Source organism: Amaranthus tricolor, chromosome 10, assembly GCF_026212465.1.
Source record: "Amaranthus tricolor cultivar Red isolate AtriRed21 chromosome 10, ASM2621246v1, whole genome shotgun sequence".
Lineage (NCBI taxonomy): Eukaryota > Viridiplantae > Streptophyta > Magnoliopsida > Caryophyllales > Amaranthaceae > Amaranthus > Amaranthus tricolor.
This window is the reverse complement of record NC_080056.1, coordinates 4,006,707-4,034,342: the sequence shown is the minus strand read 5'-3', so window position 1 is coordinate 4,034,342 and position 27,636 is coordinate 4,006,707. Positions and strand designations below refer to the sequence as shown.

Below are 27,636 nucleotides of genomic sequence, written 5' to 3'. Positions count from 1 at the left end.
AAGAAGTGTCATACAAACCAAGTAGTTAACATTTTGTTCAAAAGCAACTTGACACTAAACACTGTTCACCAAAAAGTGACACTAAACAATGCTAAGTAGCAACCTTTTCTCTTCCCCCTTGTGTTGCCTTGCTGTGAAGAGGAAGCTACATGTTCTGCCTTTTTTGCTGATGCATTTTTTGCCTTGCATGTCACTGCATTGTGGCCTAGTTCTTTGCATAGCTGCATTTGTTATTATTGTGACTCTTTCCTTTTTTTGCTTCATGAGCAACTCTTCTCCTTTGCTTAGGTGGTCTGCCAGCATTTTTTTTCCCTTGGGGTGGTGCAATTTCTGGCACATCAAGTGAAGGCCAGTGAGTTGGATCAGCCATGGGGTGGATGTGGTCTCCATAAGTGAGTTTGTATGCAACCCCCTTGTAGAAAGGTGAGACAAAGTTCCTAGGATCAAGTCTCTGGTTGTAAATGACTCTGAGACCATGCTTGCAAAGGATCCCTGATTCTTGCCGTTTCCCACACCCACAAGTCATATTTCTAAAGGTGATAGGGAACTTGACATGGCCATCCCTCACCTCAAACTCTCCACCACCAGCTGCAGTGACATGGCAGAACCTAGACTCATCAGTCCTAGTCGCCAGCACCCCCTTTGCTTGCTCTGTCAGATCATTAGGTTCCATGCCCACTACTTTATCGAACCTGGAACCCATCCTTTTCATGCACCAATTCCTGACAGCTTAATTATTCAAAAAAAAGCACAGTAAGCAACAACAATTTTTTTGCATTTAAATGAGCAAAACAGGGACACAAATTTACCTTCCAGCAATGTCAAGACAGGCATGTCCCCGTTGGCCTTTGTTATTGCATTGAATGACTCTACGAAGTTTGTTGTGTTATGATCACAATAAACTGTCCTGTCAAACAACATGTGCACACTCCACTGTTCTTCTACATTTTTGAGATAATCATTTTCTGCTGCATCAAACTCTTTTATCTTGGACATAGCTTTTCCAAAAACATACTCATTGTAGGCATTTGCAGCAATTCAAAACAGCTTATGAAATGCTGTCCCACTCCATCCTGCAGCCTTGCAATTTGCGTACAAATGCTGGCAGCATATTCTCCTGGTAGCTCTTGGGAACGCCTTAAACAATGTTGATTCAACCCCCTAAAAAAACAAGACTAAGTTAGTATACAACTTCATAATCTCAAATTAAAGACAAAGAAGAAACTTACCCTCATCCTGTCACTGTTAAAAGTCCAGTCATCCTTTTGAGATCCATATTGAGCAAACAAACACCTCAAGTTTATGAAGAAATAAGTCCAGGAATCTATGCTCACTGTGTCAACAATCCCATAGGCTAACACAAAGATGTCATTATTCCCATGTATTGCAATTGCAGTGAGCATTGATCGGGACTTTACGTCATTCAATAGTAATACCGCAAGTGCACGGCGTAGCGTAGTACATCGGCAAGTACGGGTCGAATCCACAAGGAGTGGGGGTTTAGTTAATAGTTTCTCGATCGATTAGTGTGTTCGAAAACGTATAATATGATGTTTGGAGATAGAAATAATTAAAACAAGCAATTACAAGTACTTGAAGCATAAAAGTAAATAAGGATACAATGAACTAAAAGTAAGGATAAAATGATCAATAAGCTAAGAGGCATAGGCTAGGCTTTCTCACCAAAGTAGTGTTTACTAAACATTAACCTATGGTCATGGATATTTTGTTATGGGGAAGAACGTATCATAAGTACTAATGTTCTCTCGAGCAAAAAAAGCTTCCTAAACATACTCAACTACCTATTCTCATGGAGCTAAGCATAATTTAAGACATGAAGCACACATTCAACATTTCCAATCAAAGCATCTACCTATTCTCATGGAGATGTCTTAACTTTTAAGCATAGATTATCGTTAAAAATTGACTCTCACCCTCATTTCAAAAACACTACAACATGATAGCAAAATCCATCTTAAACCATAAACAACACAACCAAGCTAAAAGTAAAGAAAGCAATTCAAACTACATACATGGTGATGATGCCTAGCCTAAGCCAAAACAAACTACTCACTCATACTCATATTGAAATTGTAGATTGCAAACAATCCAAGAATCATAGATGAATAAATTAAGCTAGGGTATCCTAAAGAGACGAGTACAATATAAGTTGAAGAACTACAAGCTTGAATATATGAAACTAACGGCAAACAATCAAAGATAACTAAATGACATGAATTAAAAACAATATAAGTAAGGATAGAAGTTACTCTTTTAAGTTCAATCTAAGAATGAACAAGATGATTTGATGATTCAAAGAAATACCTTCCAAAAGCTTCAATAATAGTACATCAATGGTTGAAGAATTTCAAGTTGCAAAATATTACAATAAAGGATGTAGTTAAGATTGTATTTGGAAAGTGAAAATACTTAATTGAATTGTAAGGGAAATTATGCTAACACTAATTCTTAAGTGAAATGAAAGCAAAGCTATGAAGAATACATAGAAATTACTCAAAATGAAATGTGAAACTGACATGATAGCTCCCTCTTCCTCTTCTCTATTTATAGGCTTCAAAAACAAGTGGGGGGTTGTGGTTTCATAATTGCTCCACCACCTCTAGGTTGTAGGAGGGGGGTGCCACCCCTAGTGGATAGGGTAGGGTGGCTGGCAGTCTTGGCAGCAACAATTAGAAGCAACAAATGTAATTGGACCTCGAACGATACTTAAAAAGATCGCAAAAGCTGCTGCTGCCCATTTCGCTCGACTCGAGCGAATCCTGCTCGACCAGTCGAGCAACCATCAGGTCCAACATCAGAAACTTCAAAAATTAGACAGAATATGAAATTTAGCTCCGCTCGACCTGAGCCATGTTGCTCGACCAGTTGAGCGGATGTACTGTACATCTGGATTGAATCCTGCTGATGAGCAAAAGCTCTGGAAGTTTAAATGCACTTCGCTCTACCCGAGCCAACTTTGCTCAATCGATCGTGTAACACCCCGGCCCCTCGGACCGTCGGTGACTACTCAGGGAGACTATAGACTAGCCCCACAAACCAACACAAGTCTTTCCAGCACACTTTGGCCTCACTCGTGCGCGCCCGAGAAAACATCCCAGGAGGTCACCCATCCTAAGATTGCTCCACACTAAGCACGCTTAACTGTGGAGTTCTTAGAAAATGGGCTCTCATGAAAAGAAGATGCACTTTGTTGATATGAGTAGTCTATCAATCCTTTTTCATGCTAAATCCGGGGTATCACCCGTATTCGGTTGTCACCTGTATTATGGATGACAGTATTTTGTAGGAAAATTTAGCTCAGGTTTCGATCCAGGCCGCAACTTTAATTATTCTATCGAGGACTTAGTTGCATTGATTTTACTTGCTGACTTTGATGATTATATTGTACTTATATTTTTTTATTGTATTTAAGCAAACTTTATGTTATATTTTCTCAGTTGTAATATTTTTTTAACTTATGTTTTGAACGGTTTTAGTTTAAATGGTTTTTAGCAGTTCGACGTTTTACACTTCCGCATTATTTATCTTGAGTATAATTATTAATGTTAATTATGTATCGAGAGTGTCGCTTCTGCTACAGGTCGAGCGAGCTTCAAATATGTAATACTCAGCTTCTGATTCGAGCAATCCTGCTCGAGCCTATTCTGGTCGAGTGGATCTATTTTGGCTTCTTTTTGGCTTGTTCTTATGGCTTGGCTCATGACGTTTCACTTTGTTGAGCCCTCAGTGTTTAGGTGAGCAATGTATGCGACCAAAGGATCTAGTTTGTGCTCGGTGTTGATGATTAGATCCTGAAGTGAAACAAAACACCAAAGCAACAAAACAAGCGTAAAATCCAATAAATCAATGCAATAATATGTAGTTTCCTTACGCTAAACAAGCTGCTTATAGGGGTAAAAGTAAAGATAAAATGTAGCTAACAAGCATAATCCCTTTGTAATACCCATTTAAATGTGCACCATCTATTCCTATGATAGGTTTACAACCACCTAAGAATCCTCTCACTTGAGCTGCAAAAGATATGAAACAGGCCTTGAATTTCAAACTGTCAGTCCAGGTAACCAGAGTACAAGACCCAGAATTTGTGGACTTTATCATTTCAACATACTTTGGAAGAGCTGGATAGGACTCAGCAAACCCACCATGTAATTGCTCCCTAGCTAAACTCTTCACTTTGTATAACAATCTCAACTTCACATAGATCCTGTACTTTTTCATGCACAGCCTCTGCAATGAATCAACTGGGACATCTAGGTTTGCCTCTAAGTCTTGTAACAATTGTCTGTATAGCCATGCTGAAGAGACCATAGGATTCTCTTCCAGCCTCCCACAAGTTGCATGCTCTCCTTCTATCTTCTTTATGGCCCAACTGACTTTGTCTCTTAGAACTAAAGCATGAATCCTCCAAGTGAAATCCCTCATCAAACACCTTGCTATGTACTTCTTACTGTCAGCATGGTCAACTGAAACAGAGAAGCCCTCTTGTATGTAGTAATCTCTAAATACATCTAGAAACTGTGTTTTGGTTTCAAAATCAACCACTCCTCAAGAACAATGGATCCAAATGGTAAGTAAGACCAGATTTTACCATTTTTGTACATTTTGTTTAACACATGAGACCCATCTAAGTAATCCTCAAAGGTCTTCTCATGTATATTATCAGGAACATCTTCTTCTCTCACAATGTACTCATCCTCAATGTCCAACTCCATATCAGAATCAGCCTCAACATCAGAAGCTTTATAATCACCATCTTCACTATCATCAGAAAGCCAACCATCAGACTCAACATCAATTTCTTCGACCACCAATTTTTTTTGGCTTCTAGTGTTGAGTTGCCTCCCTGCTGCAGTTTTCTTGCCAACATTAAGGCCAAACTTAACAGCAGTGCTTCTAAGCACCCTCCACTCTTTGGGTTTAAGCCTGGTTTGTTCTTTGGGCTGGGTTGGTTGCCTAGGCTGCTGTTGGGTTGACTGTGTAGGGGGTATTTTCTTCTTCTTTGGTTGAGATGTTTTTGTTTGTGAGCATAAAGGTTGTGAGGGTTGAGGTTGTGAATCTCTTGGAAAAACCTCATCAGCTGTTGGGGTAGCAAACACTCTTACATATTCAATCCTATCATCATCAACATTCAAAATAGGGACCTCTACAGCCACAGTATATGCCTGTTGGGCCAAAAGCTGCTCCTCAGCTTCTGCTTCCTTTGCCGTCCTTCTATTCTCTTCCTCCATTAGCCTAATATTTTTTGCCCTGTTCTTTAAAATTTTTGCCCAACTAGCTTTTGCAGACTGAAACACAAGAGATGGTGTTTCTGTCTCTTCTATAAACAGTTCAATTTCATTCTTCCCTTCATTCCACTCCCACATTTTTAACATTGCCCCATCATCAACTAACTCTAACTTACAATTTGTTCTAGGTTTACTCACAAACAGGGTGAAGTATTTAGGGAGATATACATTCTGTTTCACTGAATCGTCAAACATATATTTAATCAACTCCATCAAATTGGTCTTATCAGTGTCATCCACCCTCACATCAAAAGTACCCCTGGAGCACGAACTAACAACCACATTGTACTCATCCTAACAACAATATTTACCAACAACACATTACATCACATTCACATTCGAATTTCATAGCAAACAAACTGATACAGATGATCATTTTCCACCAAATTCTAACCCTAACTCAATTTTGCGAAAAAATACAAAATCAGAACTCGAATGCAAATGAATAAGGATAGTAATACCTTGCGTATGCTTAATCCACTGAATTAACAAACTTTGTGCGAAATTTAGTCACGACTACCACGCTGCCTCACAAACCTGCAATTCACTTCACACAAATCGACACTTTGCAAATTCTTGATGGATTTTAAGGGTTCCAGATTAATAAAGACGAATAGAGAGTTTCTTGAATGGAGAAGAAATATTGGGGGGTCAATTTTTTGAAGACATACGTTGTGTTTGGGGAAGTCAACCCTAACAATGGCGCCAGTTGAATGCGTAATGGCATACTGGTAATTTACCACAAACGACACACTGACAACAGTTGTCATTAATGGTATTTTGTGCTAACGGACGAAAACTCAATGGTGTATGGTGAATTAAAAAATTTTGTGTGGTTTATGGTGAATTTCGGAGGCAGTTGTCATTAATGGTATTCTGTGCTAACGGACGAAAACTCAATGGTATATGGTAAATTAAAAAATTTTGTGTGGTTTACGGTGAATTTCAGAGAAACTCAGTGGTATATCATGAAATATCCCTATAAACTATCATATTATTTTCGAATCTTCGTCAAACAAAAAAATATATAAAGTTCGAGTATGAGTCAAATAGTATCTTACCTAAATTCAACCCTGTCAAATTGAAATTAAGATACTTCCTCCGTTCCATAATACTTGCCATTAAGTGTGACATATTATATGGGAAAATATATAATTATCAGTAGCAAATATTATAGAATGGAAAAAGTATGATATTGAGTTTGAGAATGGAATACTAGGTTGATCACGACATCCGAGAATTTAAAATTTGAAATCCTGTGTATTCTTCTTTACGTAGAGAGAGAAAGAAAGAAACTTACTGCTTCAATTACTCCTCCATTTTCAACCATTTTTCATCTAACAAGATATCCTTTCACTATCCCAACTCCCAACTCCCAACTCCCAACTCTCTTTCCTCTCTGCACTCTCAACTCTCAACTCTCAACAATGGCTACGTCTTTGACCTCCATTGAAGATGCTCCTCCTGCTGAGTCTGCCGTTGAGTACTTTCCTTCTCAAGATCTCAATCCCTTATCTCACCCCGATGAACACATCCAGGTTTCTTTCATTCTCTTCGATTTTTAATGAAGTTGTTTATGTAAGGATTCCTTTGATGATATAGCAGTTGTTTTGATGTGATGCTATGATTTATTCGGTTTTTGTTTGATTTTTAGTTTGGTTAATTTGGTGTTTGGAATTTCAGGATTTACTTGAGGGTTTGAATTCAAAAGATTGGATTAAGGTCTGTGAATCACTGAATGATACTAGGAGATTCGCTCTTTATCATTCTACTCTTTTGCTTCCTTTATTGTAAGTTTTACTTGACATGAATCCGCTTTAAAAGAATATACATCTTGATTAATTTAATGTATTGTGATATAATGATTTGGGTTTATAATCAGGGAACCGGTTATGATGGTATTGGTTAAGGCAATGAAGAACCCTAGAAGTGCTTTGTGCAAAACATCTATAATGGCTGCTGCTGATGTTTTTGTTGCGTACCAGGATAAGCTGCTGGAGGATACTTATTCTGCTGCTTTTGATAATTTGGTAATACCTCGTTATTGCCATTTTTGAATATTTTGTGCATCGCTACATGTTTGATGTACATTATTCTTATTGAAATTATGGATCATGTATTGTTTCAATATCTGAGCTTAGACAGGTTAAGAAGATTATACTGATTACAGAAAAGGATCAATGCCATCATAAAAGATAATATGAGATAAAGACACCTAACAATTTCACCATTTCTTTTAAATTTGGTGGCCCAATGTTTTTATTTGTTTTTATCAGTGTTATAGAAACCCGTGCAATGCACGACATTAATATTTTAATGAAATTTTAGATTGCAAACTATACTTCACATTTTTTCTAAAATTCAAAATTGTAATTATGGTAGTCTAATAATGTAAATGACTGATTTTAATGATCAATTAATTGAATCTTATGTCATTTTAGTTTTAAATAACAATTGATGGAAAAAGGGGCTATTATGTAAATATGGTAAGTTTAAAAAAAGCAAATCAGTCAAATTCCATTAATATTATTCAATGAAAAAGGACAAATGACATACTCACAATCAAACCTCCTTTTTGCTATTATACAGTAATAAAATTAATAGAATGTATGATTGGTTGTTTTCCTTTATGATCTTATTTGTCTAGACTAGAGATTGCAAGGGTTTCATACCTGTAATTCAGACCTTCTTGTGGTGGATCCCCATTGTTGTTCATGCTAGCTGCTTTACCTATTTAGTTTATGGAGTGGGTTTGTTATGATAGGGAATTAGCAAGTAGCTGGGGCTGAATTGAATTTTTTTTCGGACAAATGAAGCAATAGGCAGACAACCATATACCGTTGAAACACAAGATCAAAGTAACAAAGAATTTATAGAATCAAATGATATTAGATATCGATTTCTTATTTGATTGTAATGTTCCTTAAACTTGAATCAATGATCTCAGTTATGAGTATCACTTATCTCTTGAGTAGGCTTTTGGAGTTGGTATGATCATATAAGAAATAAAGACACTAGAAAACCACAGTAAGAGAGACTTATATATCAGTTTTATGATAAATGACGATTTACTCTATGTTTCTAGCCTATGGCAATTACTCTAATATACATGGAGTATGGGGCCAAATTGAACCTCTCTTTGCTGCTTGAACCCTTACGGGTTAGCTCCCTTATTATTTATATTTTGGAAGCCTATGATAGTTGTTGCATAGCAGGACTCGATTGTGTGTATCAACTATGTGATTGCAGATTCTAAAGGCCATCATAGTAGTATCGGTAATTTCTTTTAAATGCAAAGAATATATATGTTTGCTAGTAGAGGGGCTAGAGGTAGACTTATTGGTCGGGTTTTCCATTTAGTGTTTCGAGTTGGTCCATTTTCGGGTTTTGTGCATATTTGGTTAGCTTGATAATTATGCTTCGTTTTATGTTTGTGTTAATCATTTTGACCCAATTTTCGGACAATTATTCTTTACGTTATCAATTGGAGTCAGTGTCACATGATTCACTGATATTCAAGCTTGTAACTGTTTCATAACCCGAGTGGTACAACTTAAAGTAAGGACCAAACCCTTATTTCAAAAACAACTCATTACCTAATTCAATTTAAAAAAAAAAAACTAAACTTCTTGTGAATTATCAAGCTAAATAAACCTTCGGTTCAATATAAATAAACCTGATTTTCATACTGTCCTAAAGAAACTGTTGAAATTATGGGTGTTGATTCTGCCAACACAGTGACAAATACTTCCGGTAGATATGGTTTAGTGTTGAATTCGGAAACATACATGCATGCCCAAGTGTTAAGTACTTCCTCTGTCCCATTTAATTTACAGCACTTTTCATTTTGATCCGTCCTACTTAATTTGCATCATTTCTATTTTTGGACTATGGCCCACCACTTCCATTTAATCTCATCCATACATTTTAACTATCTTTTAATTTCAACCACCCAATTCATTTTCTCTTCATTTATTTCATTTATTACCAGTATCTATCTTTTTCTTAAAAAACAACTATTTTCTCTTTGCTTCAAATTATATGGGACAGAGTATTATAGTACATTCCCTTCTTTAATGCTGAAATGCCTGCACCACCTATGATAGACATATGACTAAAGTGAGTAATCTCGTCTCACTTCTCGGATGTGGACTCTATTGTCATGATACACTTGGGTTACTGTGAATTTCCCAACTGAATAGGTTGGTTTGGCCAAATTCTACCATAATCAAATGTTAGATGCAATCAAGTGGTCAACTGCATTGTAATTTATGCCTCTTGTAATTGACTCCCCTTTTGTTCATATATCCCCTTGTTAGAGGCACTCCAAACAAGGGAATGAACCCTTACCCCTCACCTTGATCTTTATACCAGCACCCCAATCTTAAAGCACATATTTCTAAAGGTAAGAGTTTAGGCACGGCACATTTTGCAATTTTTTATATATAAAGTTTGCATTTATCTTTGTCTGCTCCAAATCACAGCTTAATTATTTTAAATGTTTATGAAGCTTGCTACCGACAAATTTGCAGTCATCTGTACTAGTTATGCTTTTTCTATCAATACTTTTGAGTTTGCAGTTTAGTCAGTCTTATTCATCTTACTTCACTGCTAACTATTTGAGTCGCATGCAGCTGCTGCAATTATTGCTGAAAGCATCACAAGACAAGCGCTTTGTGTGTGAAGAAGCAGACAAAACCTTGAATTCTATGGTTCAGTCTCTTACCCCTCTTCCTTTGCTTCAATCTCTTCAGAAGTATGCCCGCCATTCCAATCCTAGAGTCAGGGCTAAAGCTGCCATTTCCATCGCCAATTGTGTCTCCAGAATGGTAAGCACAAGTAATTTTTTGTGTTATCAATTCTTGTGGCTTGCCTTTTTCAGTTGGTATTGACCGAAGTAACAAATATGGCTTTTATTACAGGCCTTCAAAGATTTACAGGAATTCGGGTTGGTTCCACTTGTTCAAGTGGCTGCTAATTTGCTGAATGATAGGCTACCAGAAGCTAGAGAAGCTGCTCGAAGTATTGCCATGTCTGTATACAGGTCATTCACCGAAAATGAAGAATATGAAAAACAAGAGTCATGGCAAAACTTTTGCGAATCTAATTTGCCAGCTCTTCACGGTCAATCGATAATCAAAATCACGACAACCCATTAAGCCTATAGTTGCTGCTGCTGCCTTATGTACGTACAGAGACGCCTTTTGAGAATTTAGGTCTCATCAGTTCGTTCTTGCGAGATTTTAGCCGATATTATGCTGTATCACGTCCTTGCTTCCACATTTGAGTTGCTCTTAAAGGCATTTGGTTATATCTTTCTAGCTAAACATAATCGAGTTTGCTGTCGTATCAGGGTGATTATGGTGATATGTACTCCAGCCTCCAAGTATCGGCATGCTACTTCCCTTCTCTGGTTGTCCAATTGCTGCACATCTTTTATTTCAGGCAGTCGTGACAGTTTTATCAATGATATAATATGATGCTTCTATTGCTTCAACAGTTCTACTTTATGTTGCTTGGACGACTCTTATACTTGTGTCCGACTCAATTCAAGTATTCAACTTGACTATTTTATGACATTTATAAAATTTTTTGAACCTTTATTGAAGTGTTGAGTACCATACCCATTTCAGAGTATTAAGGGTCCAACACAGGTATTTAAAGTAAAGAAAATAGTTTGGGTAACAAAAGTTCAACTTTTACTAGAGGTAAATTTTTTGAGAAAAGGAAAATGGGATTAGAAATTAAGGTGGATAAGCTCTATATGTGAAAAATTATTAATTTTTAACCTCGTTAAAATAAAAGACATACATATTGTTGATAACTGAGCTTGAAAAAAGCATCCATTGTTCAACATCAATATCTTTGATGGAGGAATGAACAATTGAGATTAAAATCATCCACACAAATAAGATCATAACAGTTATACATTTGCAATTTGATAATATAATTCGGTTTTAGCCTATTACACATATCTCTTTAATCTCTATGTCAAAAATTTCGTCTAAGGCCCATAAAATATCGGGAACGACACTGATCTCGACTTCCCCCCAATCAAGGACTGATGCTATAGGAAACCTTTGTCATTCCCTTCTTTGTTCGAATTTTTGATACCTGCAATGTGACGAAACTATGTATTAGCAGCTAAAAAGATAGCTTCTCTTAGGAACTACGTATAATATAACTGGGGATCAATGCAGGCTTAGATCTGAATACTTAACATGTGATCTCGTAATATATGGTGTATTAAGGGAAAGGAACAAAGTGAGGTCGAAATCACACATTTTTTACGAAAAGAACCTGGATGTAAATGATATAATATTTTATTACCTCAATGCCTTTAAAGAACTCCCACCTGGGCAGGATTATAGTAGTAAGTTGTATACAACATTATTCTTGTAAAAACAAAACGATTTTGAATAGCCCTCCAAAATTAATCCACAAGCCTTCTTGCTCATATTTAATAGATGTAAATGATTATAATCATTTATTGTTAGAGTATATAACATATTCTGGTGCCTCAACCATCAGTTTAAGCTTTTGGTTAAGTTGGTTCCTTGACATTTATATTTAGGTAATTTAGGCTCGGGCCTGTCTAGGCCATGACGTAGGTCATTTGATAAAAATCCTATTAATATTAAATTATATGATATATAATATTCAAAATATGGCATCCAAGTTGGTTTAACACACATGCAAAAATAAATATTCGGCTCACCATATACTAGTGCTTTGGATTCGCCTTAGCATTTATAGACGCATTTCCAAAAAAGTTATAATGAATGATACCAATAGCATTACCTTTATACTTCTTATATCTGAAATATCACGAACATGAGTACCACCACAAGGGCATCCAAAATTCTCTCCTAGTTTCACAATACGAGGATTGCTATCCTGCAAAACTTGAGAGTTCGGAAATTAACAAAGATGACAATGGAACTATTACTTACTCAACAAATACTTTAAGTTTGAGGGGTGGCCAAAAGTGTAACAAATAAGAGTTCATGGACAAAGGGCCCCAATATACGGTAATATTCCCTTAACGACCTGTTTGAATGTTGGTACTAAACGATGGTAATGAAAATAATTCAACAGGTGCTACAAGATGCATCGTGGCCATTGCAGTGTGCAGTGTAGAGGTATTCATTCGGGTCATCGGGTTGATTTTGGTTTAGGAGTTTCGGGGCTAGTTTGAAATTGAGCTTTGTGTCCATGTTGTTTTTTACATAATTGTAAATCATTTTGAAGTCGGGTCAAATCGTGTTCGGTTACAAGGTCGGTAAATTTCAGGTCGAATCTGTTTTGAATACCTTTAGTGCAGTGATTCAATAGCTGAGTGAGGATAGGTTAAGAAAGTATTCCCTTGTCCTTATCAGCCCTACTTGACTAACAACAAAAGCACATATGACATAAAACAAAAACCAAAAACCAATGCCTCTATGAATGATCAACATTGTTAATGCATAGCCCCTACAGAGGGGTGAGCAAATAAGTTTGTAGATGAGATTAAAAGAGAAAGGAAAAAACTATTAACAAAAAAAGAAAGGATGCAAAATAACTGAAACAAACTAAAAAGGAAAATGGTATATTGAGAGGGATTGATGGAGTAACCGAGTAAGTATTAACCTTAGGAATGTAATCAGGTAACCGACCACCACAGATCTCGGCAGCTGCTTCATATGGCAACTCCGAAGCATAAACCTGAGTGCAATGGATAAATTTCACACATTACAATCAAGATTTAATAGCAATGCAATGTTAGGAGGTAAAAGAAGAAGCTGAGGATACCTTTCCACCTCTTGAAATCAAGGCATTAGCTTCTCTTTCTAATTCTTCAAGCTTATTTTGTAAGTCAGTTTGTGGGATGGTCCCTTTATATTCAACAAATGGCCTGCAAGAAGATAAGGAACATAAAGAAAATTTGTAAGTTAAAAAAAAATCTCTCAGGAATATTACATCACTAGCTTCCATGTGCAGATGCCATGGAGAGTAAGAACTAAATCAAATAGAAAAATTGGACAACTAGAATTTATGTAAGGTATAGCCATGACCCATGAGCTCTATAGATGCCTCACATGATACAAGTAAACTCATATAATAGTGAGTTGTTACTTGCATATAATACTTGGTGGGTAATCCTCCTAATACCATATGGTTTGGGAAAGGGGTAAATCTTATCAAATGTGTATACAAATAAACGCTCATTACCCATGGGTTTGTGTGCCCGAGCCCACAGATGCCCCGTAGGTATGTCCAAACGAGTGGGCCCACAGGGTCAGAGTCTAATAATGACAGACCATCCAACTAAAACAAGTCAATTTTTACTCTCTCTTAAAGTATTGTTAGATTTTAATCATTTTTAGTGTTGTTACTTGTCTATCCGAACTACCTATTTGAGAAAGGGTATAACAGAACTACTTGTAATGAAAAGCATGAAAGAAAGGGTATAACAGAACTACTTGTAATGAAAAGCATGAAAGTTACTCAAGGAAATAAATACCAGAAGTGAAGTAAATAAAGTATGAAATGAGTAAGAGAAACATATACCCATCAGGAAAGTGATAGCCTTTTCCTTTTTCAGAATCAAGGTGTCCCAAACCAACATTACGTATACATATATCCAACAAATGTCCTGCTGAATGCAACCTGAACCAAACAAGAGCAGAAAGTAAGCAGGAAAATCTAGCTCGTCACAATGTCATTTCAAAAGACTATCAGAGCGTGCTTAAATAAAATTTTAGGAAGGGAAGGAAAGGGGAGGCGAAAGAAGATCAATATGTGTTCCTATCAAATCTTTGCAATGTTAACTACATAACGAAACGGAATTTTCCCCTCCCAATTCTCTTCCCGACATTTCCTTCCCCTTCCCTTTCGGTATCCAACAGAGGAAAATGATTCCCCTCCATTTCCCTCACCATACTTTCTCTCAATTTCTTTCAATCTAAATATAATTTCGCCTCACAACTAAAGCCCAAAGAAATTTTAGTAGGGAGGACTTAAAACTCTTCATAATTAGAAGTAAAATTAGTAGTATTTTTTGTTTTCATCACTCCAATGTTATTAAGTAACTCCCACCTAAAGTGGTGTTTGAGAGGGTCGGTTGTACGCAACTTTATCCTTATTAATGATAAAACTAACAAAGAGATTGTTTCCGATTGACCCTTAGTAGCAAACATCATATGCAATTTCATATAAATTTGCTTCAAACTCTTGCATCTCTCATTAAGCTTGGCATTATACAATTCAAAATCGAAAGGAACTTCATGTTTACTCGATAAAGCAAATCCTAACTTCAAATACAATAAAAATCCATTTGGTTATTGGTATTAAATGGTCTAAAAGGTGATGATAATTTAATGTAAATTAGTTAGAAATTAGACTTTACAAGGATGATGACTATGTTTGTCCTGCTCTAATTATTTATGTTAGTTCACAAAATTCATTAACATCCATTACTAACCAAAAAGCTTATATTAGGTGGCAATGGTAATATGAACAAAAACATATGGTTAAGAATATAAAAGCTTCATTGCCAATGCCATTGCCATGGAAATGGCAAAATGCACTTTATGAAAATTAACATTAAAACTCATTTTCATTACTAATTTTAATGCCTTATAATTCCATAATTCCCTTCTTTTCAAATCTTTCCCCTTCAAAATTAGTCTTTATATAAAAAAATTACATTCCTTATAATCTCTTCCCTTCCTTTCCCTCCAATTACCTCAATCCAAATAGTATAACTATACATGATTACTATTACTAGACAAAGGGGTGAATGAAAACTTAGTGATAGAGTACATAACAATATATATGGGTCTCAATCATAACCTTAAATTTTTAGTTGACTCTGTTTCTTGACGTGATATCAAAGGCCACCCTAACAAGAGATCTCGGTATCTACTCCTCATTTTAAGTGAGATATTTTGCTCTAGGTATGAGTAACGCCTATGGAAACATAATTTTAGCCCAAAATGCATTGGAGTGAGAAAAAGTGAGAGTAAAAAAATATTTTATGATTAAATTTTCATTACCATGGAAATGATACATATTATGAAAATTTATAAATCAAATTATTCTCATTTCCACTAATTAATACCAATAATCAAACAGAGTGTTTGAACAAAAAAGCAAGGGATACAAACAGCGCAGACAAAAACACAGAATTCAAATTGTAAAAGTCACCAAAACAAACCTAGAATTGAATTGACGACGAGATTCATCTACAAGCAACTGAACTTTTGTCCCTATCTCAATCATCCACTCCAATACAACCCCTTCGGAATTCTCAGCATGCCCATAATGATAAACCTATATTAACTTATTCATGATTAACCCAGAAATAGCACAAAAATTTAATGATCATAAACCCATAAATAACAATAATGACTTACAATTCCATTCTTGGATCTAACGTCTTCCACAATAAATTTGATGGGGGAATCAGGAATGATGATGAACCCAGCATCTGAGGGTTGCCCCCCTCCTTGAGGGTGAAATATAGTGGAATCCAATATCAAAGCTTGCCCACCGTCTTGTGTCTTTGCAATTCAAATTGGAAAATTTTAGTACATTACAGAACAAAAGATTAACATATACTTGTACAAAGGGTAGTCAATTTGATTTAGTACACATGTTCGATTCATCTTATACTATATTCTCGAGTCTCTTCGGTAAATCTTAAATCCGATAAATTTGGGCTTGTAAGAGGAGAGATGATTACACATAAATTCGATAAGGTTCCAACCTAAAATCGGTGTTAGAAGGAGTATCCATCAAGTATACATATTAATTAACCTCTCTCTAATTTTTTGTTGAGGGATCACCTGCAGGTTATTTTCCAACATTCCCCTCAAATATGAGCCCATTATTTAACTGTGCAGGAACATCGTTCTTTCGAACCTGCACATTGTTTTTTAATGGAAGATCGAGATTTTTTGTTTTCAATTGATCGGAAATCGTCGGCTCTGATACCATGATAAATTTGAGCTTGTAAGAGGAGAGTTGACTACACACGAACTTTATAGAGTTTCATCTTAAAACCAATTGGTATTAAAACATCTCTAGTTCTTCAATATAGGATGACATATAGGTTATTTTCAAACAAAATCAAACCCACCAGTCCTAATAACAATTCTGATGAAAAAACTAATGCTATGTTTGGGAATGATATTTCGTTTGAAAATTTAAAATTGGCGCAAATTTATTATTTGGCAAATTAAAAATTTTTAAATTTAATTTAGATCAAATTACACCATTGTTTTCAAAGTAGTTAAAGCTGAGAATTTGAAAATAATTACCCAAACTTGTCATTTTCAAATTCTTCATTTATAATTTCATAATTAAAATTCATAATTTAAAATGAAATATTTGTTCTCAAACGCTACATAAAAGGGTTTTAAAAACTACAAAAATTTAAGAGACGATATCAAAAGAAAAAACTAATAGTCGAGTCATGTCTCAATTTCAATAAAGTGTTATTTTCTTCCTCTTTTCGTCTATCTTATAATCAAAATAATTAAGAATAAGAGAAAAGAAAAACCTGGAAACGGTAGAGAAAGGTAGCATCAGAATGTAGTTTCCACATGTCATCAAAGTACTCCAATTTGGTTGGATGATGATGATTATGAACTTGATCCATCACTTTGTTTGGAGCTTCCAAAATGAAATTAAACTGCAACACGAATTTTTTAAAATTTTAGGTTTTGTTATTGTGTCTATGATTTTTTTGACTGTTCTGAATTCTGATTGGTGTTGTTTAAAAGCTTGGAGAATGGAGGGTAGGTTGTTGACCAACCGATGAACTGACCATGTTCGTCATTGGCGGCGAACTTCCATGGAAAAAAAATAGAAAGGTATTATTATAGTTGGAAGCCTTTTTATTTTATCGTCATCCTTTATATACTGAACTTTTAAGGCTATTTTTGGTTATTTTTTCAAACTTTCAATCTCTAATATCTCTCTAAAAACTCTCAGATCACTCATTAAACTAAAACAAGCTAAAACTAAAAATCAAATTACAATTACCAACGAAAATGAGCATCAATCTAATTGCGACATCAATATGATTGTGTTAAAATTTAATATATGTTCACTCTTTTAGCTATAACTTTATATAGGAAAGTTATATAATTGCAATTTTTGAGGCATTAGAACCTAGACTTCAAGATCTTTCCAATGATATATTATATGCCCAATTCCGATAACCGAGCGAGAAATGACGATTGTTTAAAATTTGTTTGTGCTGAAATTTAATATATGTTCAATCTTTTGGGCATAACTTTTTATAGAAAAATCATATTGATGCAAGTTACATCATTAAAAACTAGAATCAAGAGCTTTCCAACGACATTTTATATGCCCAATTTTGATACCCGAGCGAAAAATGACGATCATTTAAAGTTTGCATAGATTTTTAACATCTAGCCTCGCACGATCGGACTGCGGTATGGTCGCGTACAACGCGCTACTCCACCGCGGTCCGGTCCATGTTATACCCGACCATATCACGGTCTGGTCGCGCGCGACTGAATGTTAGAATTCACTGCAAACTTTAAACGGTCGTCATTTCTCGCTCGATTGTTAGAATTAGGCATATAATATGTTGTTGGAAAGCTCTTGAACTCTTATTTCTAATGACGCTAACCTTGCATTAATACAATTTTTCTATAATTAAGTTATGCCCAAAAGATTTAATATATATCAAATTTTAACACAAGCAAATTTAAAACGATCATTATTTCTCGCTCGGTTATCGGAATTGGACATATAATATATCATTAGAAAGATTTTGAAGTTTAGGTTCTAATGCTGCAAATATTGCAATAATGTGATTTTCCTATCAAAAGTTTTGGCCAAAAGAGTGATTATGTATCAAATTTCAACACAAAACGTGTGATTAGGTTTATTTTCCGATTTTAAAAAATTGTTTTCTTTTTTAAAATTAATATTTTTTGTTTTGATTTAATTATTATTAATAAATTTAGTTTAGTAATAAAATGGTTGATTTTATAATTAAAAATAGATTTAAGGGCATTTTATAGTAATTTTATTAAAAAATGCTGGCGATATAATAAAAGGGTTACGAAGTTTAACAATTGGGAAAATAAACTTGATTTAAAAAAACGAACTTGGAAACGTAAAACTAATTTTTGTCCAAAGTAAATTCCCAATATGTGGATTATTGGACGAATTTTGACTATGATATTTCCTTCGTTACATTATACTTGTTACATTTCACCTTTTATGCAATTAAATGTGTTATTTTGTTTATCAATATGTTGAATTATACAAATTTAAGAATTATAAAAACTTAATATTATGAAAGTATGCGATTAGACGATTCAAATAAGATCTCACTTGACTATATTTGTACTCACATATTAGCTGCAATATAATAAAATAAGCTCGGATGATGAATAGTGTCCATAAGCAAAATGTAGCAAGTATTTCAGAAGGAAGGAAGTATTAATTATTATGTATACATAAATATATCTATGATCACAATTTTTTTTAAAGACGGTCTCTTTGAAATACCAATTCTAATTGGGTTGGGCCTATTATTTTTAATAAAATGGGTAATGTAGAATAAGTATTACACGCTTACTCAATGGGGTTTTATGATACTTTAAGTAGGCATTTAAGATACATTAAGTAGGGGTTTACAATATGTCTAAGCATTTAAGTAGACATTTAGTACATTTCAATATTTCAAATAAAAGTTTAAGATACCTCAACGACCTGTTTGGTAGGTAATAATAAACGGTGTTAATAAGAATGAAAAACTAGTGTAATTTTAGTTGAAAAATATCTTGGCTACCTTGATGGTCATGCTTGTCCAACTCCAATTATCTCATTTTCTTCATAAAATTCATTTCAATGCATTACCATTGGGAGAGATGGTATTAGGTGATAATGGAAATTTGTAAACAAAAAAACTTTTTTGTAATCAAAGTTCATTACTATGGGAATAATATGGAACTTTTAATGAAATTTTACACTATAAATCATTCCCATTTTCACTAACCAAACGGGCCGCAAAATAGACATTTTTTTAATGAAGTAGAAGTTTTTAATATACCTCAATGTGCCAAATAATTTGTAGAGTACGCATGTTGCATTCTCATCACCATTTCCAGGATAATTGAATCACAAGCTCTCAAAACATCTTGGCCTCAAATAGTAGCAACTGTTAAAAATTTATCATGATTTTGTTGACAGTTAGTATCAGTGAACAAAAGAAAAACAAAATTATAATATTTAATTGAAAAAAATAAATAAGAGGTAAACTATGCAGTATGATTTTCTTTTTTCAATTATAAACTCCTTCTTTACATACTATACTATAAAGCCTAAACACTTTCTTCACGTACCATAAAATCTATGTTTACAGTAGGTATTTATGATATACTACGATAAATATTTAGTGTATGTAAATTAGATATTTCATCTATTTAAAATAGATATTTATAATATTTAAAATAAGTATTTATAGCATGTGAACTAAGTATTTAAAATATGAAAAAATTATAAGAAACTATCTTATCCATTGGTTTATTGGCAAAAATTTACTTTATGTATTTTTTTTTTTTTTGCAAAAAACTACCTAATGTAATATGTTTCTCTGCCAATGACAACATTTAACAGAAAACATGACTTGACCGTTAAGTTTGAGGGTTTAATCAATTTGAGAGGTCAAGTTGTTTATGTGGCAGTATCCCATTGGTCATTGTGTTTTTAAATAAATAAAAATTAAAACACATAAATCAACAAAAAAAATGAAAAGATATTTGATGTCATTTTTACCAATCATAACGATATTTTTTCAAAAAATGAACGTGATAACTCTTTCGAAAATCCGGTCGAAACAAGTACTTATTCGACACGTAAACCGAAAAAGATATTTAACATCATTTTTACCTATCATAATGATGATTTTTCAAAAAACAAACGTCACAATTAGCCTTGAGGGGTAATTTTTTTAGATTTCCGGTCAAAACAAGTACTTATTTGCCTATTTCCGACAAGTAATCGGAAAAAAATTTTAATGTCATTTTTACCCATCATAATGATATCTTATCAAAAAACGGACGTCACGATTACCCTTGCGAGATAACTCTTTCGAAAATCCGGTCGAAATAAATACTTATTTGCCTATTTCTCGACGCGTAAACCGAAAAAGATATTTAACATCATTTTTACCCATTATAACGATGATTTTTCAAAAAAGGACATTGCAATAACCCTTATGGGTTAACTCTTTTAGAAATCCGGTCGAAACAAATACTTATTCGCCTATTTACCAACACGTAAACAGAAAAAGATTTTTAACGTCATTTTTACCATCATAATGATATATTTTCAAAAAACGGACGTCACGATTATCCTTATGAGAAAACTCTTTCGAAAATAAGTACTTGTTATGACCGGACTTTCGAAAGAGTTACCCCATAAGGATAATCGCGACGTCCGTTTTTTGAATAAATATCTTTATGATGATTAAAATGACGTCAAATATCTTTTATTTTTTTGTTAATTTATGTGTTTTAATTTTTAATTATATAAAAATACGAGGACCAATGAGATACAAGGTAGTCATTTGCAACTTAATCTCTCAAATTGGTCAACCCCTTAAACTTAACGTTTAATTAACGTTTTCTGTTAAGTGGTAGTCATTTGCAAATAAATACATTACATTAGGTAGTTTTTTGCAAAAAAAAAATATATAAGGTAGTTTTTTGCAAAAAAAAAAAATATATATATAAGGTAGTTTTTTGCAAAAAAAAAAAAAATATAAGATAGTTTTTTGCAAATAGACCTATAGATGAGATAGTTTCTTATAGTTTTTCCTTAAAAATATATAGCCTATACAAAAACCACTCGTCTTATATGACATCGTTTTATCGTGAGACGGGTCCATACAAGGCCATCAGTAAAAAAACACTAAATAAAATTCTCTATCAGTTACACTCCTATGAGACGGCCTTAGTCGTGCAACTGCCCTAGGCCTAATAATTTTTTAAAAATATTCTGACATACTAATTTTAAGACTTAAAAGGATAATTTCAAGACTTAAAAATCCGATTTTAAGACTTAAAAGGTCAATTTCAAAGTTTTTAATATCAACTTTAATGTTTGAGTCATCTTATTTTAAAGTTGAAATGAGAATTTAACGATATGCAATTGGTTTTTTAAGTCCTAAAATTGGATTTTTAAGTATTCAAATTGAACTTTTAAGTTTTAAAACTGTCAAATTTCATTACTTAAGATGTCAATTTCAAATTTTTGAAATTGGTCTTTTAACTCTTAAAATTGACATTTTAATGTGTGAAATTGGTAAAAAAATATATACAATTGAGCCGACCCAATAAACTATTTAAAAAAAACCCGCTTTCAATACAAATGGAAATTCAATTTCATTTTTTTAATGTTTTTTACTAATGGGCTTTTTGTAAACCCGTTTTACGATAAAACCTTCTCATATAAGAGGGGCTGAAAGAAATGAAAAATGAATTTCTAGCTGTATAAAAAAGGTTTTTTTCTTTAATATTTTGAATTAAGCTGATTGAAATAGTCCCACAATAAAACAGGAAAATTCCAAATAAAAAGGGCATAAAACGTCTACATCGGCATTTGCAATTTTGCATACAATAACAACACTTGAAAAGGACCGGTAAAGACTTAAAGAACCCAACAATAACAACACTTGCGTTTCCAAGTAGCCACCATAACCCCAGATCAACAAGATTCAATCTTTTTCAGATATTTATTTTTTTCTTTTTTTTAAAAAAATTAATTTAATTATGAGGGGTTCTCATAATTCACTACGTCATCCAATCTCAAGCAGAAAATAATCAATTCAGCAATTTATTTTTTTCATTTTTTAAGATTCTCCATTTGTTAGCCTTCTCAAAATTGTGACTTTTTCTTCAACTCTCTGTGTCACTCTTTTTTTCTGGGTTTTCTTTTGCTGTTCTTCAGATTCATCTTTCATCAGGTGGTTTTCTTTATTTTGTCTTTAATTTTCTATTATTTACACTGTTTCATTCATCTGTTTTTTTTGATGGGTTTTCTTTAAATCATTGAAATTAACAAGCAAATTTTCATTTGATTTTTATGCTTTTGTATTGTTCTACAATTAAGTTACAAATGATGATGGGTTAATGTCTGGTTTATTTATCTATACATTTGTGTCGCCGGCGAAATTCATTGACTTATATAATTTTCTATATATAAAAATTTGGACCCTAACTAAGACTATAAAATTAGGGTCGGGTCTAAAGCGAGTTCAATGGGGTGTTGGACTTATGACCTTAAAATTATAGTACAATACGGTTTTGGACCTATATCATCCCTAATCCGAACTGTGAGTGAATATTTTGGCCAATAATAAATTTTTACTTGGAAGAGTGAATGATTTCTGTGTGTAAATACAGTGTAATGTTAAGTATACAAATGGGTAGAATATTGTAGATCAAGTGTTTGTGAAAATGCTGATGTTGGATTTATTTTACCTTTTTGTGCCTTGGGTTTACCTTTTTTTTCTCTATATATAGTTATCTACAAATGTTACAATAGAGAAGTTGAATTTATTCTTTGTGTTCTATGTTAGGTTTTATGTAATTATGTAAATTGGTATGTATGATTATTATTGATTAATATTTATAATGTGGGTTACTAAATTGACTCTTAATGTATTAGAAACCTTATCTATATGAGATATTTTATACATTATATTGTCAAAAATAGAGTAGGAGATTGTATATTCTCAATCACACCGTTGTGGTCATAGCGGTAGATGAGTCCAGACGACTCATGGAGAATTATACCTCACCGATAGCAACCTTTTCACGACCAAAGTGAGTGTTAAGTTGATTATGCGTGGTGCATTGATGTTGTACAAGATTAGATAAAAGAATGATTATCAAGAAGTAAATCATGAAGTCAACATACCTTAGTGACATTGGGAATGTCCTCATATTCGACCTTTGTACTCGAATGAGAAACGATGGTCAGACAGTTTGAATGATCAAGATTTGAGATTGGTGCCCAAGAAACGACATTACCTAGTAGTTGCATGATGAGTAGATGGTTACCTAGGACATAAACCAATCATCATTTTTGTAAGTGACTAGTTAAGTGGAAGTAGAATGATGAAGTCATAAAGATTAACTCACGATCAATGATGGTTTGAAAATATTGCAAGATGTGCATCAAACGGAGGAATTTGGGGATCATCCATAAAAAGATAGACATGATTTACTGCATAACACAACACTAAAGAGCACTTTGTGAAGCACTAAACTTAGACTTTAGTTGAGTGTCAACGATATCAACTAAACTTAGCCTTAATTTTGTTGACATAAAAGCAAGTAAGAGGGTGTGCAAGTAACACCAATGCTCATAAAATAAATAATTAGCTACTAGTCATACTTAGGAAACTTGGTTTTCAATTGGGTAATGAGACGAGCGTGCAGAGCATCTTATCTAAAGTAGTGACAAGAACAATGTGATCAACATACAGAAGCAAGCAAGATGTCTCTAGAGTCTAGTCCTTGGTGATTTGTGAAAAGAGTACTATCACTTGTAATGATCTCAAATCTAATTTCCATTCAAAAATAATAAGTAGGCAAAACATTATGCAAGAGGTGCTTGTTTGAGATGAGTACTTGAGTTAAAATAAAGAGTCATTGTTACATAGTTTTCAAGGATCTAAATCTAAGCTATTGATCATCATGTAGGTTTCTTTTATTTATGTAAATTTTACTTAAGATGATATTTTGTTTTAAACTTTTTTCTTCGGCTCTTCTTATTTTCAAATTTTGGATCGGCAGTTGTCATTATATTCGGCAATATTTGGACTGCATTTAGCCATATATATAACTGAAAATAGTTGTACCGTCAATTGAGTTTCTAACTTTCTGCTGTATGAATTCCTGTTTGATTGATCACCTTTAGTGTCGTCTTATCTCACAAATTATGTTAATAAGGACACCATACTGAGCACAGTATCATTCTATCACAGGCAAAATGTTCGGCGAACCTGTTAGTTCCGCAGAAGGAGAAATCAAAGTGAGTTTTGGTTATCAATGTAATGGAAAGAAACCTGAATGTGAGGAGTCTGGATATGAACTCATCCCTAAAACCCGACTTAGAAGATCTAGCAGATCTTTTTCCTGCCTTTCTGGTGCTGCATTAAGTGCGAATGCTACATTAGCCAACACAAACATCTGCAATGGCCTTATAGGCTCAGAGATTTTGCCTAGTTTAGATTCACCCAATTCATTCCGCAGAATTCCATCTTCTCCATCACTTTCTTCTAAAATGGACTTATTGTCATCTTCTCTTCCGAGTACGTTATCAAACTTAAGTGTTAGTTCATCTTCACTAGGTGAGTCACCGGACGGTGATTCATATCTGAGGTTTATGAGTGCGCCTTCACCAACCGAAGGCTTTCTAAATGCCATGGAAGTGCAAGTTGCTGGTGGAGCTGCTGGTGAAGATAGGGTTCAAGCCGTTTGCTCTGAAGAAGACGGGTGGCTCTTTTGTTCAGTGTTCGATGGATTTAATGGAAGAGATGCGGCTGATTTTCTGGCCGGAACATTGTATGATACTTTTTTGCGAAACTTCAATTTATTTAATTGGGATCATAAGGAGGATTTGGTTGAAGTGGCTTCCGATGATTTGTTCCGTGATGGATTAGAAAATGGAAATATTCGTTTTCCGAGGAAAAGTTTAAGAATAGATGGTAGAAAGGATGTAAACTTTGACGATTTTAGTCATAAGGAGTCCTGCAATGAGATAGATGTGTCATCGGACGTTTTCAAGCAAGGGGTGTTGGAATGCCTCCAACAAGCCCTTAGTCAAGCCGAGAATGACTTCTTGTCCATGGTTGAGCAGGAAATGGAAGATCGCCCAGATCTTGTTTCTGTTGGGTCTTGTGTTTTGGTTGCATTGCTTGTTGGGAAAGATTTGTATACGTTGAATTTAGGTGATAGTCGAGTAGTTGTTGCAACACAGAGCAATGACGCTAATGCTGAAGAAACCGAAAGATTAAAAGCAATTCAGCTTACGGATATTCATAATACTGATAATGAAGAGGAGAGATCTAAACTACTTGCTAATCACCGCGATGATCCTGCGCCTATTACTGCAGGTAAAGTGAAAGGAAAATTAAAGGTCACGCGTGCATTTGGCGTTGGATATTTGAAAAAGGTTAGTTTTGTTTCTTACTTTTTATCAAGAAATTTTTCATTTTTGTTGATTAGTGCAAATTGATGGATGATATTTCTGCTAGGGGGAAAATCCTGTATAATTCTTTGTGATTTAATGTCATATTTGGCATGTGTTTTGAAAGAAATACTGTTTTACATGTTGGTTTCATTTTGATATGATGTAGGGATATGGAGTAAAATTCATGACTATACATGTCAAATCAGTCGGATTTGACCCTACGGGATCATTAATTTATTATTAGTTTATTCTTAATGTTATAAAATAACCTCTTTGTAATCACTAACAAGGGTAAAATTGCGTATATCCGACCTCCGCACCTCACTTTAAATGGGAGCCACTTAAAGGTATTGAGGTAAAAAAAATGTTATAAAATAGCTAAAAAATACCGAGTTATCTTTTTTGTTAAAATTTGAAAATTACTTTTTCTTATTATTTTGGGCCAAAAACAATTTTTCAAGTCATAACCGTGGCATATTAAGTCAATAACTTGAAATTTCATTGATGCAAAACTCGAATATATTGATGTAACACTCGAAATTTCACCAAATTTTTGGAAAACTAGTTGAGTTGGTCGGGTTTTTCCTCTATGGAAGCATTATGATTCATTCCAGTTCTTGTGAGTTACCCTCTCTTAGCCTCTTACATTGGTTTTGTGCACATACAGAAAGTATTGAACGATGCACTAATGGGAATTCTCAGAGTTCGAAATTTGATAAGTCCTCCTTATATCTCCACAACTCCGACTGTTAATGTTCACAGTATCTCGAGATCTGATCGCTTTATTGTACTTGGTAGTGATGGTTTATTCGACTTCTTTACTAACGAAGAGGTCGTTAGACTGGTACATCTGTTCATATCCAAATATCCTTCAGGTGATCCAGCAAAGTTTCTGCTCGAACAGCTTGTCATCAAAGCCGCAGAGTGTGCAGGTATGTTATCTATTTATGCCATGTTAGCAGCTAGCTACTGTAACTTATAAACGACCACGTATGGGACCGGAGAGTAGCGAGATATTCTCAGATTCACAACATCAATGCAAAAATGCCTGAATTTTGTGATTGATGAGTCTATAGGATAAGGGTGTATCATTGGCCGCAACCTTCTTATCTCTTTTAATAAGTACTAAGGGTATAGTCTGTCATCATTCAACTTTCGCCATACCTTGATTATAGCTCTTATGAGCAGAATATACCGAGTATAATGAGAAGGGGAGTAAAAGGGTGTATCGGTTATGTATATAAGTTTGCTTTGACCTTGAACATAGCTTCTATGAGCTTAATATTCCGGGTATAATGAGGAGGAGGAAGAGGAAGAGGATATGGGCTTATCGGTTATGTATGTATGTTTGCTTTGACCCTGATTATAATTTCTGTTAGGGGATATATGGGTATGATGATTTTGATGAGGATAAGGGTTTACTAGTTATGTATGTATGTTTTGTTTGATCCCGATCATAGCTTCTATGAGAGATGTATTAGGTATGATGATGATGAATTGACGATGATGTATTTTTGGTTTGTGCGTGCTACTTGATCATAATTTTTTTTTCCTTTTCCTGATCAATATATGCTACTGCAGGATTTAGTATGGAAGAACTCATGAATATACCACCTGGAAGGAGGCGGAAATACCACGATGATGTGACTGTGATTGTGATTCTTCTAGGACTAAATCAACGCACTTCGAAAGCCTCGACATGTTTGTGAGTCTCTAGTTCGAGTTCATTTTTTCTTCTGTGAATGGAATCCGTAAATATTAAGTTTTGGCAACCACAAGACATCGATGAAAGTTTTGGAGGACTTGAGAATCTTTAATCTAGGAGAGCAAGTATCTCTCCTAGGTTCAAATCCCACATAGTCATTTTCTTTCTGCAGCTTATCTTGTTGTCCTTAAAAAAAAATCTAAGAGACATGCCATGGCATTAGATAAAAACTAATGCCATACAACCTAATTTTTTTTTCCTCATTATTTTCTTTGTTTTTTTTTTGTTAAAATGCCAATTTGTTACCCACATGTATGTGAGCTGTTCCACCTCGGAAAAGAGAACAGTATGCTTTGCTTTATAAACTACATGAGTAATCCTTACTAGTAT

General features: G+C 34.2%; 4 protein-coding genes across 5 annotated transcripts; 2 read left to right on the top strand and 2 right to left on the bottom strand.

The window, feature by feature from the left end:
- Positions 1–205: 205 nt before the first annotated feature.
- Positions 206–996, bottom strand: LOC130824751 (uncharacterized). The gene is made up of 2 exons (XM_057689770.1): positions 810–996; positions 206–729 (listed from the first exon to the last, which is right to left on the bottom strand). Exons 1-2 carry the CDS (start codon positions 994–996, stop codon positions 206–208), a joined length of 711 nt encoding a protein of 236 aa, XP_057545753.1.
- Positions 997–6,551: 5,555 nt separating this feature from the next.
- LOC130825831 (uncharacterized) lies at positions 6,552–10,963 on the top strand. Its single transcript, XM_057691273.1, has 5 exons — positions 6,552–6,844; positions 6,990–7,096; positions 7,189–7,336; positions 9,941–10,135; positions 10,229–10,963. Exons 1-5 carry the CDS (start codon positions 6,734–6,736, stop codon positions 10,463–10,465), a joined length of 798 nt encoding a protein of 265 aa, XP_057547256.1. The 5' UTR covers positions 6,552–6,733; the 3' UTR covers positions 10,466–10,963.
- A 110-nt stretch (positions 10,964–11,073) lies between these two features.
- On the bottom strand, positions 11,074–17,167 carry LOC130825832 (uncharacterized). Of its 2 annotated transcripts, none has more exons than XM_057691274.1 (8): positions 16,852–17,167; positions 15,704–15,850; positions 15,505–15,620; positions 13,857–13,955; positions 13,098–13,200; positions 12,936–13,010; positions 12,108–12,203; positions 11,074–11,420 (listed from the first exon to the last, which is right to left on the bottom strand). In XM_057691274.1, exons 1-8 carry the CDS (start codon positions 16,948–16,950, stop codon positions 11,361–11,363), a joined length of 795 nt encoding a protein of 264 aa, XP_057547257.1. In that variant the 5' UTR covers positions 16,951–17,167; the 3' UTR covers positions 11,074–11,360. The 2 variants fall into 2 exon arrangements, 1 of the variants encoding a protein (XP_057547257.1); XR_009046967.1 differs by having other exon boundaries at positions 11,171–11,420; positions 12,108–12,211; positions 16,852–17,155.
- Positions 17,168–21,955: 4,788 nt separating this feature from the next.
- Positions 21,956–27,636, top strand: LOC130825770 (probable protein phosphatase 2C 40). Its single transcript, XM_057691172.1, has 4 exons — positions 21,956–22,305; positions 24,334–25,523; positions 26,209–26,473; positions 27,123–27,636. The coding sequence occupies exons 2-4, from the start codon at positions 24,339–24,341 to the stop codon at positions 27,248–27,250; spliced, it is 1,578 nt and encodes a 525-aa protein (XP_057547155.1). The 5' UTR covers positions 21,956–22,305; positions 24,334–24,338; the 3' UTR covers positions 27,251–27,636.

Excerpts from the sequence above, each read along its gene's own strand:
- LOC130824751 (XM_057689770.1), bottom strand. The coding sequence starts at position 996 with ATGTCCAAGATAAAAGAGTTTGATGCAGCAGAAAATGATTATCTCAAA. Across the intron at positions 730-809 it reads TGTCTTGACATTGCTGGAAG|CTGTCAGGAATTGGTGCATG; the intron begins GTAAATTTGTGT and ends TGAATAATTAAG.
- LOC130825831 (XM_057691273.1), top strand. The coding sequence starts at position 6,734 with ATGGCTACGTCTTTGACCTCCATTGAAGATGCTCCTCCTGCTGAGTCT. Across the intron at positions 6,845-6,989 it reads ACCCCGATGAACACATCCAG|GATTTACTTGAGGGTTTGAA; the intron begins GTTTCTTTCATT and ends TTGGAATTTCAG. Across the intron at positions 7,337-9,940 it reads CTGCTGCTTTTGATAATTTG|CTGCTGCAATTATTGCTGAA; the intron begins GTAATACCTCGT and ends AGTCGCATGCAG.
- LOC130825832 (XM_057691274.1), bottom strand. The coding sequence starts at position 16,950 with ATGGATCAAGTTCATAATCATCATCATCCAACCAAATTGGAGTACTTT. Across the intron at positions 13,956-15,504 it reads CGTCGTCAATTCAATTCTAG|GTTGCATTCAGCAGGACATT; the intron begins GTTTGTTTTGGT and ends TGTTTGGTTCAG. Across the intron at positions 13,011-13,097 it reads TGATTTCAAGAGGTGGAAAG|GTTTATGCTTCGGAGTTGCC; the intron begins GTATCCTCAGCT and ends CATTGCACTCAG.
- LOC130825770 (XM_057691172.1), top strand. The coding sequence starts at position 24,339 with ATGTTCGGCGAACCTGTTAGTTCCGCAGAAGGAGAAATCAAAGTGAGT. Across the intron at positions 25,524-26,208 it reads GCGTTGGATATTTGAAAAAG|AAAGTATTGAACGATGCACT; the intron begins GTTAGTTTTGTT and ends GTGCACATACAG. Across the intron at positions 26,474-27,122 it reads CAAAGCCGCAGAGTGTGCAG|GATTTAGTATGGAAGAACTC; the intron begins GTATGTTATCTA and ends ATGCTACTGCAG.